Here is a 14,638-nt window from a genome sequence, read left to right as displayed (position 1 = left end):
AATGCAACCGTTATAACGTCCCCCACTTTTCCCAACAAAACCTACTTTATGTACAAGGGTTGGTTTCAAATGTGCCAACCAATTGAATAATCCTTCATGCGCATGAGCTGCTCTGCTTCTGACGCTGCTGTGCGTCTTCGCCTACCTTCCCCATAAGTCCCCACGTGGAGAGGGTGGTTTCTCCTCTCTGCATAGAGCCCAATTACCTGATCAAGAAATCAGGTAACATTATTACATCATAAAATGTAAAACAACTTTGATTGCAACACGTAAAAAAAAACAAGACTTATTTTTAAAAGTATTTTATTCACTTTTATAGGGTAAAATAATTATATCTTCTGACAATATTCATTTATTTTTTATTAAAAGAAATAAAACACTGGTTTCATTTGTGATACAGAAAAAGACTCACCAATGTCCCCCGATATTTTCTTTTTTTTTTACATTTTATTCGAGAGGCTCTGATAATTTATATAAAGCTTCTGGATGTGAAAGGAGGCATGCTAAAAACTACAAACAACCAATGCCTGTATTGCTTTTTGATCAAGGACAATGAATACTTTGTAATATTTGTACCTGAAAAGCAAATGATCTCAAACACCCTGCAGCTAGTACAAGATATGCAAATTGAAGCATACAGAGGAATACTCACATCTCTAGCACAATAAAGAATGGCTCAATGTTACTAGCACTCCTGTAGGTCATGCCACATCACCGTTTGCTCCAACTTTAATCTACCATCTTTTCTCCAACATGTTCCAGGTTAAGAAGCGGTGCTTAACATTTCTTTCACCTTGTAAAGTATAAGCAGGTAAAATTGCTCGGGACACAAGAGGATATCAAAATGTTATATTCAAAACAACTTGAGGCTGACGTCACACAACTGCACCAATTGCAACTTTAGTTCTCCACAACAGTACTTTAAATTTTATTAGCTTAACATTTCTGTACACGGATGTGTTTCTTCATCAGACTTTGGTTATTTTTTTCAGTGAAAATGTCACCAATGGCAGTTATGCTCTTGCAAGGCTTAGAGGGATTGATGGTCAAGCAAGGTGGTCAAATGAGAGGTGCTGGCATAATTTCTGCCACTATGCCAACTAATAAATTTCAATTGAAAAAATACCTCCACTACCTAGGTTTTGAGGGAAAGGTATAGTGTGTAAAAATGACTAGGCTCGAAGTTCTGGTTAAGAATGACTTTTTGCAACTATTGACCTATCAGATTCCTGAAGGGTAATGTGGTGGGAAGCCATTTTGTTGTCAATTTCAGTTGACTTCTGCAGCTCTGAATAATTTGCCTAACTTAAGATAGACATTTCTAAGCTAAAAATATCCAGTTTGCCGACATGTTTGAGCACATCATTGTATTCTTCAAAAGCCGGCCAAGAGAACTTGCATGATACTTCACGGCCTAGTTATACAATGCTGATCTTGAAAATATTCCACTCAGCACACTAATAAAGATAACGTGTAGCCGAACACCTTACTCTTACTGAAGACCATGTTGAATGTGCATGCAGTTTCCACTTTTCCATCATGTGTGCTCGGAAAGACAGAGATTCATTTGATATTACAAAATACAAAAATATTATCAGAACTTTCATTTACATTCCATTTACAATGAACATGTAAATAACTTACTATACATATATATAGATATGCATTGCCTGATAAATTATTTGAGGACATTAGTACCAAGATTGAAGACAAGCAGAAGGATAATGCATAGAATAAGGGCATGGAGGCGAACAGCAGTAACTAAAACATGGGACAAATCAGATGGAAAAGACTAGACTGGCAGTATTTTGGTTACACGGAACAAACGAGACAATAATAAAGATCTTAAAGTGAAAGTTGCTTCCAAAGTGAAATGTGCAAAAATATCCAACATGCCAACAATAATGATTATTTATAGAAGCCAATTCAGAATGTTGCCTCAATATCACAAATGCCTAACATCAGTCTTTTTGTTGTTGCAAAAAAAGGTGCTTCCAAATCAAAAACAGTGCAAGTTTGTGATTTTTACACTTTTCGGGCCACGCCTGCAAGTGCATTAAGATATGACACAGTTTTTGCTCTTGCGTCTTTTTCTGCTGTGCAACTGTCCTCTGCCACCTAAAGAGGAAGACTTGGGTATGCCACCCGCACCTCCTCCACCCACACCGCCACCACCGCACTGGCCATATTGGTGAATGAGATCCTCACTGGTTACATATCGAAGGTGAGTGGGCTGTGGAATGGGCTCGCCGAGAAAGTATCCTTCATTGTCAGATTCTGAAGAGGAGGAGCACGTAGAGCACCAATCATATTCAGTCAAATATGGCCCCCATTTTTCACATAATTGATTTTGCAAAGCAAGATCTGATGCAGTCCTGGGATAACGACCGTACATATCTCGCCTCTGCCCGTGCTCCAGAGAACCTCTGGCACCTCTTTGGAGCATGAATCGGTCATAGTCTTCCCTGGTTCTTAGAAAAGGGATCTCCTGCACTCTGTTGCACTGTTCGCTAGCAAGATGTAGGGCATTATCTGAGCGGGAGCGCCTGGACCTTCTGGGTTTGTGGGGACGGTTGCGTGGATCACTATCACGGGCTTGAGCTCGTCTTTGTGTACGATCGCTCATAGGAGCATGTTTAGCCACATTCTGGGCACTCATATCATTCACTGGCATCCCACCTCCAAAGTCAAAAGACTGATGAAGCCGTCCATGCTGAGAAAGTTCTCTGTATTTGGCGGGATTAACTAGTTGATTACGATTCGGCTCCATATCTTGGTACTGTTGTGCCGAGAGTAAGCTACGAACTGACTCCACACTCCTGAACTGCATTGAAGAATTCAGAGTGCCCATGTTGCTTAATTTTTCGGAGACATTCATCCCTGAATCTTTGCTCAAATCAGGCATTGAGAATCTGGAAAGATGCTCCTGACGCTTGGGTCCCCCATCTGCAGATATTCCTAAAGTAAAAACAGAAAAAGTGTCAACATTGAAATACCATTTTTATATTACTGACTAGGAGTAAAAGAAATAAGACAATATATTTGAAAAGAACTAGAGCTTCATTCTGCCTTTAGTCACTGGTTTTGTGATATCACAAGATCAGCTTCCTTTAACTGGAAGCAGAATATTTCCATTAAGTACTCTCATGCATGCCCAACCAATAATGATTCTATGTTCACAGTGTCACATCATTGTGTGATGCATGAAAGATCTCTATCATTCAACACCAAAGCAGTGCAATACTCTATACAGAACCATCAAAAACATGTTTTTCCTCATTTTGGTGAAATTTGAAGGTGCATGCTGTCAATTGAATATGGGTTTTACTTGTTCTATTCACTAAACAAACAAAATAAGTATATAATGATGCCTCTACTGTGCCTCTATCTTCTAGCCTCATTTATTATATCTGGAAGAAATACCAACGTCATTGGCAGTTAACAGTGTTTAGGGATGATAAACTGGATTTTCCACAATACTAAGTTTAATGTGGATGTAAAGAGATGGTGACCATTCAATGCATGAAGCGCCCACAAACTCGTAAGGTTGTAGGTATTCGCAAACGTTCATCTTGGTATTTCCCACAACAGAAATGCAAGGACAACAGCTCCTTGTCCCCCAAAAGACAGCAGAATGAAACTGGAAAGAAAGCCGCTGTGATTAAAAGTAATTGGTTCCTCTACCGATAAAATATTGTAAAATATTTTTTCATGTTTTCTAAACTAATATGTGTCTACTAAAATGACAACTGCAGACTGGCCAGCCGGCAGACAGTTCCCAAGAAGTTTAGCGGAAGAAGACTATACATGGAAATGTATGCCTTGTGTAGAGATCCATACATACACAAGTGAATTTTTGTGAATTTCCATAGATGGTGAAATCTTCACAAAGTATGCAAGACTGGGTCAAGGCTTTGGTAGGTGATGCACTTGCCCTAAATCTGTATTAATGAATGAGTTGCATATGTAATTACTATCTGCAGAAACCTACAAGGGGAAGACTATAAGACACATCAGCAGTCATGGTGAGCAAGGCAGCCAAAGACCAATAGACTCTGCCCAAAAGACCACCACCTCACCTCTCCTGGGCCCAACCATCTACTGCCTGACTTGTGGCAAGAATGGGCAGCACTCGAAAAGTTGAAGACCTTCAAGAGGAGATAGGACAGGGAGAAGAAAAGCTGCAAGGAGAGAAGGGGAGTGGAAAAGAGGGTTAAGGATGCAATGTCAGAGGGGAAGAGAAGGAAGCAGAGCGGGGGCTAGAGTGGCAGGGAAAGAAGTGAGAGGTAGTAAAATGAAAATCATAGAATGAGAGGGTATAGAAGAACTGGAGGTTAAGGTGTAGAGCGTTCAGGGGGAGCAACAGCTGCAGTGGGAGAACTAAGTGGAGGGAGAAAGTAATGTCATAGCAGACTGAAGAGTGGGTAATTCTTGCAGGTGGGGATAGAGAGAAGGAGGGAGAGGTGGAAGGAAAGGTGAGAAGGAAAATGGAAACTGCAGATGGAGATGTGGAAGGACACTTCAGGAAGAGTGAGACAGAAGCGACAAGGGAGGGTATGGCTTCAGGAGTGGCATTGAAATGGAATGGAATATTGCAATAGGAAAAGGAAAGAGATAGAATGAAGAAGGAGGAGTTTTGGTAAGTAAGGTCACTAGAAGAGATGCAGGAGGAGAGTGGAAGAGATGAAAGTTAGAGAAGGAAAGTCAAAAGGGAGAATGCAGCTTATAGGCAGGGAGATGAAGAAAAGATGCAGAGGTAGGTGGGAGGAAAGCTGTGAGAGGTGGAAAGATAAACAGAGGCAAAAGGAAAAGTAAAAGGGTGAAAAATGGAGAGTGAGGTGGCAGCAAAGAGAAGTTTCAGGCTGATTGGTGGGGTGGACTAAAAAATATGCAGGATGAGAGGAGAAAGCAGAAGGAAGTGTGGTGACAGACAGAATGTAAAGCTTGTGTAGGAAAGGTGATCAGCAAGCTACAAAAGAGTTATGAATTGAGAAAGTAGCAGATGCACAGGAGAAGATGAAGCACAGGTGGTGAGGTGGTGAGAGATATGCATGGAAGAGTCATGAAGTGTTGCAAGTCTTGGCTGATGCTTGAGCTGGCAGGCGAGAGAGTGAAGAAGAGGAGTAGGATGTGCGTATGGAGTAGCATGGTATGTGTATCGGTAAAAGGTCTGGAAGGTATTACTATGAAGAATAAATGAGTGCTTCTGCGGGGGATATTGAGTAAGATATTTTTGACATTGTTGCTATGAGATAAATTGGAGGCTCTCTATTTAAGACCAAATGGGAGGGACATGGACTATTAGCAAGGTAAGGCACGGCTAGGCATTGCCAGTTGTCCAGGGTGAGAGGCAAATGTAAACATTCCACCTCCTATGTCTGGGCAGTGCATGGATAGCAATCAGATGTTATGAGAAGTGGCAGCAACACCCCTGTCATGCCCAATGATGCACTTGGCACTGCCCATACTACCCCCGGTATCACAAATCATGCAGGCAGAGTGGTCAGAGAAAGTAAGAACCATGTTTCTGTTCAGTAAATTTCACTCTTTGCCCTTCCTCTAACTCCCCAGCAGTAAGAAGTTGGCTGAACTGAGTCTAATGATAGAAATATGAGTCAGTCTTATGTTCTCAAGGTTAAAAGGACGCACGATGTGACTTCTGCCACCCTTAGCATATAGCATTCTCTGGATATCAGTGTGGGTGACACAATGTAATTTCTCTTGAGGCAACAATAATTCTTGCCCTGCTACGGGCGTATGCCCACAAATGGTAAATTGTCAACTTTTCACTAAATGTTTCCAAATTTGGCCTAATGGTTTAAGATGAAAGCAGGAATTTGGAACCATGTGAGGAAATGTACTGCATTTATCATGTAGAAATAAAGTTAAAGCCCTCGCATTCATTAAATGTGCAGAAGATCTCAAGCCATAACAACACATTTAAGGCACCCAATAAGGGAAATAGAAGCTACACTATTCCTTTGTCCGTCTGGTACTTTTGAATGGATTGAAAAATCTCTATTTTCTCTATTTCTTTCTGATTGCAGTAAGTACTCTTTGCGTTGATATTTGCAAAACTTAAGTAAATAAAGCCATTCCATGGGTGTATATCTACAAATAGCAGATTTTTAATTTTTAACTGTTTACTAAATGTTTGTTAATTTAAATTAGTTTAAAATATTTTTAAGACTATTGCAAGATTTTGTCAACAAATGGAGAAATGCACTGCATTTATCATTTAAAATAAAAAAAAAGAAACTCTCCTTTTCATAGTCTAAATGTGCTGTGCATCTCTAGTCGTAAAAACAAATTGTTCCCAGAACAGGATCCGAAATAGTATATTATTTCTTTGTACATCTGGTTCATAGTAAGTGTTCTGTGCACTTGATATTTGCTACAATTTAGTAAATAAAGCCAGAGGCATGCCGATTTCGATCTATTGTAATATACTTGTAGAAAATAAACCTATGTTTGGTGAAGGGTTTTGATTGCGGCATTCTGTTTTAGCAGGCTTTCAAAACAGTTCTCGGGAGGTAGTTTCTTCTGATGGGATGCATCAAAAGACAACACAAATAGCTAGCGATAGAAGAGGACAAAACAAACCTCTTGCACCACTCAAAAGTACATAAAACAGAATATAATTGGATGTGTTCAAATGAATAATCAGTAAGATAGGCCAGTGAGACAGCTTGGTGGACAGGGTGCGATACCAGAGACCCGCTGCAAGCCACGTTAGCAATCTTTCTGTCGATACTGGTAAAACGAGTAGCAACCAGGTTGGGTAGTAATTCTGAATTTTCTAGTAGCTTATAAATTAATCAGTTTGCCGAGTGATCTTTCTAAAAATACATTATTGCTTACCTTTAGATATGGATGTGAAAGACACCCCAAAAGATATCTCGATTTCCATGGTAGCATCCATATTACATGGGGGAAACTATCTGCCTGCCCCATGAAATCCCAGGCTGGGAGCACTGCAGAGAAGAAGGGGAGCATGGAAAACTACCTGCTTTCTAAGCATGGACAGGAGGGCTACTGAACAGCAGGTAATGAGAGGTCAGGAAGAGTAAGTCACCATTCTTTAACCATGAGAGCTAACCATCCTTTCACATGAGTGGAGGGGGAAGAGGTTGTCTGAAGGTGCTTGTGGGATGAAGGAAACAATGACAGGCATCTAAATGGTGCCTTTGCTCCTGTTGTCATTACTCCAGTCATTACTCCTTTCAGTAGATGTTGCATTACTACTGGACTAAACTTAATAGCCCTTCCAGAAATGTCTCTCAGACACTACTTTCGGAACCTCTCTGAACAAAGGTTAGTTGCTCTCCTAAACCAAATTAGTGGCCACACTCCTTGTCACAAATGTTGACGGAAGACCCAGGGGTGCATTATTACAATGCTGGGATGCATATTATGATGAGTGTTCCTTGGCATAACTACTGCCAGTGATCCCCAGCATAAAGGATGTTAGCACCCCTATGGGAATGTGTCGGTCATTGTGAAATATGAACAATACAATAGATATAAGATAATGCGAAGTAGGTCACACATACAGAGATGGTGGTCTGTATTACGGCTGGGAAGTGTGTGATACAAATCAGGATAGTAGGATAAGGGATAGCATGTGGTCAGTCAGTCGGTTTTCCTAGCATGAGGAAGTGTGATGTTAGAATAATCTTGATTTTGGAAAACAAGTGAGAAGACTGAATCATAATATAGAATCCATGCAGTTAGGTTTTGGCTGTGGCTAGGAGGCTTCGACTGGCTGACTGTAGGGTCTGAGGAGGGATGCATCTGGTAAGACTATCAAAGAGATAGTTTAGGGATGAGGCATTTAAGCCTTTACAGACAAACACAATCATTTGGAACCCAGTGGGCTGCACTTCACTTTCCATATCGAGAGATCCTTGTCGCCCATGAACACTCAGCAGTTCGCCCCCACTTTAAACTGATGCAGGAGATATTCAAGCTTGGCAGTTCGAGTGAGTGGCCAATTTAGGATGATTCACCCATTCTCTAGAACTTGAAACCACTCCTCAGGATTAAGAGCTTTCATGGTTCTGTTTTAGTGGACAGCCTAGTGATCTGGACATATTAGTATAATTCAAAAGTCTGGTTGGAGAGATTATATAGATTTCTCCTGGTGAAATGCTACCATATGGCTCGAGCAACCCATGTTGTCCAAGAGCTAACCATTCGATAGGCCCTTTAGAATTCTGTTTGAGAAAAAAAAGACTTACTCGTTTGGAACAGTTGGAAAGGCTTTATAATGTTCTTTTATTCTGCAGACCTTTGGACCATATAATTTGACTCGTCTCCAAACAGTTTGGGACCCCAAAGGGCGGTTTATACACCAACTATTTTTTGTGAAGCATCTAGCTGCCAACGCTTTATCCACAGAGACCTGCTCCTGAAATAGCCGCACCTGATGCTGAAGAGACAGCTTCACAAAGTATCAAAAGTGACAACCGAAAGGAATTGAGCCAGTATTTCCATTTGGGTTAAAATAGGAGTTAGGTCACCTTGATCCTGGAGACAATCAAACAGTCTTTTAAAGTTCTTTAATAAGACAAGGGATGCATATGCCGAATATGTGCTGGCACGTATCCCGAAATTAGAGGCTGCATATGTTCTGGTAAGGGCTGCTTAGACATTCTTTTCAACAGGGTCTGATAGAGTTGCCTCCTCCAATTACAAAGTGGAATAAGAAGCCATGGATACTAGAATGAAATTAACTTTTGGAATTTGGGGATACTGATCTTCAAATTGTGCAATAAGATACCGTTTATTTAAAAATCATGGGATACCTTGCTTATCAATATTATTCCATTCCTTCCTTTGTAATGATCCCTCTAATGACATCATTCAAAGGGATTTCATCCACAGCAGAGGTACTATATTGCAAATAAAACCCTTCCTCATCCAGGGTTTTTGAAAGAATCCTCAAGACTTCACATATATGTGCCAACATCTCGGAAAGAACCTTCCCCTGAACATATTTGCCCTTTGGTGAATTATCCTGATCATCATCAGTATCACCTTCTGCTTCTTTGTTTGTGGTTCCTGCATGGCAGGCTTCTACTGCCTTATTGATCAATTCCTGGAGATCATATTTGATATCAGTAGTATCTCATCTCCAACCAAATCCTGGACATGCTTCCTTTTTTGGGTAGTCTTTCCCCCAGAAGTTTCAGAAAGATCCTCCATGTTCTCCATAACCAAACCTAACAAAGGAGGAAGTAAGCAGTGCTAATTGCACCACTTCTAGGTTTTTTCCAAGCAACCAAAACTCAGTGAGACAGAGACTTGGTTGCATAAGAAACAACACACAGTCTCCCCACAGTTGTGTGCGTATGTGAACACTATCAAAGAACAAGGCTGTTCCACGGCCCAGCACCCAATCAGAAAGCCCAAGGACCGCATGCAACACTTACCATCCCAGCCAAACACATGAATGGGGAGCGCGGCTGCAGGTAGTGAACTTACAGCTCACACGGTGAGCAAAGATATTAAAGCATAAACGAAACAAAAATAAAATACAAAGTACTATTGCATCTCTTACTTGTAATTGACAGGAAACTGAGCAGGCATAAAGAGAAAAGAGAGGAGTCTTTATTCTATTTCATAAAAAGAAAGGAAGGGCTAGCGTGTAGAAGGCCTGACTGGAGGCGGGATGACCTCATATCGTAATGACCAGAACAAGTAGGTCCTATAAGGGTGTAATGCCCATGTACCACCCATAGGAATGTCCTCTTGACTCAAAGTATTGCTACTCTGCGTTACTATCTGCAACTTTGCAATAGAAGTCATTGTTTGCATTGGAAAGTAAATCCCCACACAGCACCTCGTGCCAGGTATGTGTCACTTTTGTGTTAGTAAATGTCCTCCTACGTGTCACTCATTAACAAATCCATTGTGCGCCATAGAGCTTATTACAGCAGAGTGAAACGTTTCTGCAAAAATATAGGCCTAATGTTGTCACAAGCACAGAAAAGCAAGTCCCCCAAATCGGTAAGAAAATTAATTCTGCTTCCCTGACTAGCATGGCACGTAGCCGCAATAACAGTCCTTAAGCGAGGTATTTCCTGCAGAGCTAATGTCCATGCCAGGCATTAATCCCCAGGATATGTCAAAGACCAAAGTTGTTTCAGTAATGGAACCTAATGCACGATCCCAGCCCTGGCAGGAACTTGGCATACTGCAAGTTCATTCTGAAGAAGGCTTATTGCTTCTCGAAGATTTCTCCAGTAATATCCAACACAATAACTACTAAAAATAAATTAAAAAAAGGATTTGAAAATGCTTAGTGCTTTCAACACTTTCTCTCTACAGGAAAACAGATTTCTATTCAATTTCTCTCAGCTACAAGTAGTTTTTATTTTGAATTTATGAGAAGTATGAGCAATAAAAAAAAGTATTTAGCTGTAATTGTATTGAATGTACAATACATTTTAGAGGAGGGCCCTACAAACAAAGTCATTAAATACCATACACACCTTAGCCCACAACTCCTTATTCCTTAGCCCCCGTAGTAGGAAACCACTGCTCAAATTTTGGTAATTGTGCATTAATGTGATCTGAAAACCCACACAAGATCCAGTTTGTGTAATTCATCATTATTTATGTATGGTGAAGCCAACATGTCAAAATGGACACACGGGATGGAGAATGCTCGTCACCATGTAGTAGCTGCTAGAGAACCACATCTTGGCTATACGCCGCCATTCATTTTGTAATCCTGGAATAGTTGTTCGAGTTTGTCTGTATTTTCCACTGACAAATTGGTGCTAAACAGACAAAACAATGTTGAGGTATTTGAGAGGACGTATTATACCAAGCACCTTAGAATATATGTGATAGCTTTAGGCTGAAAACTATGTTTCAAAGATCCCATAAAACCACAAAGATTCTTCAACAATTCAGCAAAAGATGACCCAGTGTCAACCAACATGACAACCCAAGCAGCACGACCTAGGGAAGGTAACCTTTGCAATCTACTGTGTTACTGATATCTGCATAAAATTTCTATTTTACTTATTTCAGCAATGATATTACATTCAAAACCTCTCAGGGCCCCTACAAAATAGGTAATCTAGATTGAGAGCATCATATCAACGTTAACAAATCATAAGGGTAACAGAATTGACATTACTCATCCTTTGCTGCCTTCCGCTCTTTACATTCCATAAAAGACTCTGCCAAAAATACCAGAAATAGCCATGATTTCTGATGAATTTATAGGAATGTGTATTAAGATCGCTTAAAGTTAGGCCCAGGATTTGAAATGTAGAGCAAACCAGTCACAGGTGTAACCAATAAATTATACTACTGCATAGAAAGTCTGAATGCTGTAGGGCACAGCATAGTACGAAAACCATAGTGGTCATAAATGCTACTCCTTGCATCCCCAAACTAATATATGTGGCTGGTATAAGGGTGATTGAGTTAGTTGTCAAATGGCCTGTGTCCACCCAGAACAGTATGCACTTTATATTTGATTTATTGTTGTGACCTTGGAAGGGGTTGAGGAGTCAGAATAAGTTAAGATGGGGGAAGCTAGAAAAGAAATTTTGGAAATGTGCAAATATAGGACAGCTCACAACATTATACACTATATCTAACAACACTTCTAGGAGGAGCTAAACATGATTGTAGTAAACTTTTGATTGTCCTTACCACTTAGCAAAAAGGGCACAATATTGGAACATGTTTTTTTTTAAATTATGCAAGGTAAATCTCATAAAAGAAACTAGTGTATCAGATGTTCCTGCATTGGACAGCCAAACCGGCAGGGTTGTGGGCACAAACACAGATTTAACTGAATATAAAACTATGATGTGACAATCCAAATGACAAAAAGTTGTAGTTAAAGAGGAATCAAGATTAGTGGATGAAAACAAATGCTGAGTTGAATCTCTATTTCCAGCATTAATTAAAAATCTAAAAGTTTCAATTGCTCAAATGACTCTGGTGTCTGCTTTGTAGTTATAACAGCAAGTTTGACAATAGGAAAAATAAGAAGGGGTTCATCTTTTCAGTCTTTAGCTTTCCACTGTACCAATAGACCATGCATCAATTCTCCTCAAAGCCTACAAATGCTTGTTGAATTTCATTTAAGACCCAATTTAGCAGGTATCTGGGAACTAAGCAACCTCTCAGCCTAACACATTCCATACATTTTCATTCAACACTTATTCACTCATACTTCCATGTTAATATCAGGAAGCGGGGCTGGAGATGCTGCTTACCACTCCATAGGATTCATGCACATGGAGGTGGTGTGCCAAGTCTGTGCATGCTGTAATGCTTGTGTTCATCCAAGAGTGCTGTAGCTGTGTGGACTGAAAAGGCACATACATGGAGTACGTGCTGTGTGGCAGTGACCTAGATGTAAACTACGATTGCCGCAGCTTGGATTATTGCATGTTCCAAAGAGACAGCAACCATTTTAGATTACGGAGTATAATTTGCCTTGTGGTTGAGGCCGTCCTTGCTAGGCAAACGTGCTACAATGATGCTGCCGACAGGATGGGTTACTGGAGTCCAGATTCCCTTTACAGTGATCACCTGGCTGTTGCGAATTATTTGTATTGATGGGTGTATCACAGAGAAGTATCTTGAAACTGCATTGTTGATCAAATCAAACTTTAAAATTAACTAATTTCGAACTATTGATAGTGGGGTTTCATTTACTAAGGAGTTAGTGTGAGTGTGTTGAAGTGTGTATTGTTGATGAAAACAAATTTTGAATAACTACTGCTGAACTATTGAAATTGACATTAAATTCACTACATAGTTATTGTGAATCCTTTAAAGGCAGTTGTGAAAAAGGAACATTGAACCTGAACTATTTTTAGCTACTGAAACTGGTATAATCTACAAGAAATATAATGACTATTCCAAAATTGTGTTGTTAATTGAAATTAACTTGAACTATTGCAGAACACTTAGTAAGTCACTACATAAATATGTTTGCAATTTCATAAATAATGTATTAGAGTATTCAGAAGGAACATATTACTATATTTTGGAGTGAAAGGATATTAATGATATTGGTTATTTTTCCAGCTTACAAAGCAGAGACTATAATCAGGCCCACTTGAACTATGAGATTCTGGGCCGCTGAATTTTCTCCATAAAAATCAATTTACTGCATTAGCCACACAATCAATTATCTGCTGCATAATAATCTGCAGATTTTGACAATTTGTTTTCATTCTAGCTAAAACGGATCAAACGTTACTAAAAATGTGTTTACACACACTGAAAAGCCCTTTGCAACGTTTGACTATCTGTTGCTTTTTTCTGCATTTGAAAGCTAACCTAGTACTAATTAAGTGCTACATTTGCCCATTCACTGTTAAAATGTGCCATTTACAAAACAATGAAGTAATGCTATCAAAAATGCTGCATTGTACCACATAATTTTCCCTTTCTTGAAGCAAAATGTATTCAACACTCCTGCATAATTAAGTCCTGCTGCATAATTACAGTGTACCTGACTATAGTCCATCTTCACCAGATAGTGTGCAGTGATGGCATTTGAGGTAGTTATAATAAGCATAGAGAGATCTATGCATTCACCTGTAAAGTTTTAGATACTTATTTTTCGTATGTTTAGTTTTCAGGAATTTTTCATAATGAACTACAAAGAGTTGGTTGCACACAGATACATGTTCGGGTACATCTATTCACATCTGCAATTATTTTGGATTATATGAAAGACAGATCACTTAAGATATTGCTTTGTTTTGTAGGAACGCACTTCAGATCGCAGATCTCACTGACCAGCTGAGTGAGGAGGTAGGAGTGGTGCAGTCCCGTGTCTTTGTTTTCTCTCTTATCCCACTCCCCTTTCTCAGTCTCATAAACTGGCCCTTATATTTCTGTATATGGAACCAGTAGTGGGTGAGGTGAAAGACAGAGCTAAACATTGCTCAAGTTGGATCCTTCGCATAAAGTCGGTACAAATCCAACAGTTAAATGATAGCTTCACATACCTTACTTAACCTATTTTCTGATACACTTATTATAACTATTGGGACCATACACTAATATTGCTGCTGCTTAGTGGGTTGAAGTCAGCATGTCAACGGACACACATAACAATTGGAGGTATGGTGAAACTGCTTTTAAAGGCAAAATTATAGCAACCGAGCTGTTGAAATCATTGATATTAACTGATCCAGAACCTATTTAGAAAATGTAATATAAAGGAAGGTTTCCCAAACTTCAGATTCCCTAAGAGAAGTTAAAATATTAAGAACCAACTACAGGGCTTTTCCAGTCTGACGTTCATAGGCATCTGAGGCCCATATAATGGACCTGACTCTTAGGAAATTATCCCAAAGCCAAAAATAACAAAAGGGAAAAGTCACAGCAAATCAGATTTCAATAGTGATTTATTTCCACTTGACCAGGATGTAAACATGCAGTGTGTCCAATATTGTCCACAACTATCATACAAAACTAGTATAAAAAAATAAAATACATAAGATAAATAAAAATCAACATAGATGCTTATCAAATCCATATTGAACGACCTTTTGGAAGACAATCTTCCAAATACTGACATTAATAAATATATGGCTGGCATTTTGTCTAATTGTGGCAATGATTTACAAATCTTAAAGCTTAT

General features: G+C 39.5%; 1 protein-coding gene across 3 annotated transcripts in view; it reads right to left on the bottom strand.

The window, feature by feature from the left end:
• Nucleotides 1–286: 286 nt before the first annotated feature.
• Nucleotides 287–14,638, bottom strand: part of PRICKLE2 (prickle planar cell polarity protein 2) — a 738,899-nt gene continuing 724,547 nt past the window's right edge. For all 3 annotated transcript variants that reach the window (XM_085624699.1, XM_085624698.1, XM_085624700.1), the window contains one exon: nt 287–2,958. In XM_085624699.1, coding sequence (XP_085480825.1) covers nt 2,057–2,958 — 902 coding nt within the window. In that variant the 3' untranslated portion in view covers nt 287–2,056. The remainder of the gene's footprint in view (nt 2,959–14,638) is intronic.

The sequence above is a fragment of the Triturus cristatus genome, chromosome 9 (assembly GCF_964204655.1).
Source record: "Triturus cristatus chromosome 9, aTriCri1.1, whole genome shotgun sequence".
Lineage (NCBI taxonomy): Eukaryota > Metazoa > Chordata > Amphibia > Caudata > Salamandridae > Triturus > Triturus cristatus.
The sequence above is the reverse complement of the archived record's forward strand: the minus strand, read 5'-3'. Positions and strand labels throughout refer to the sequence as shown.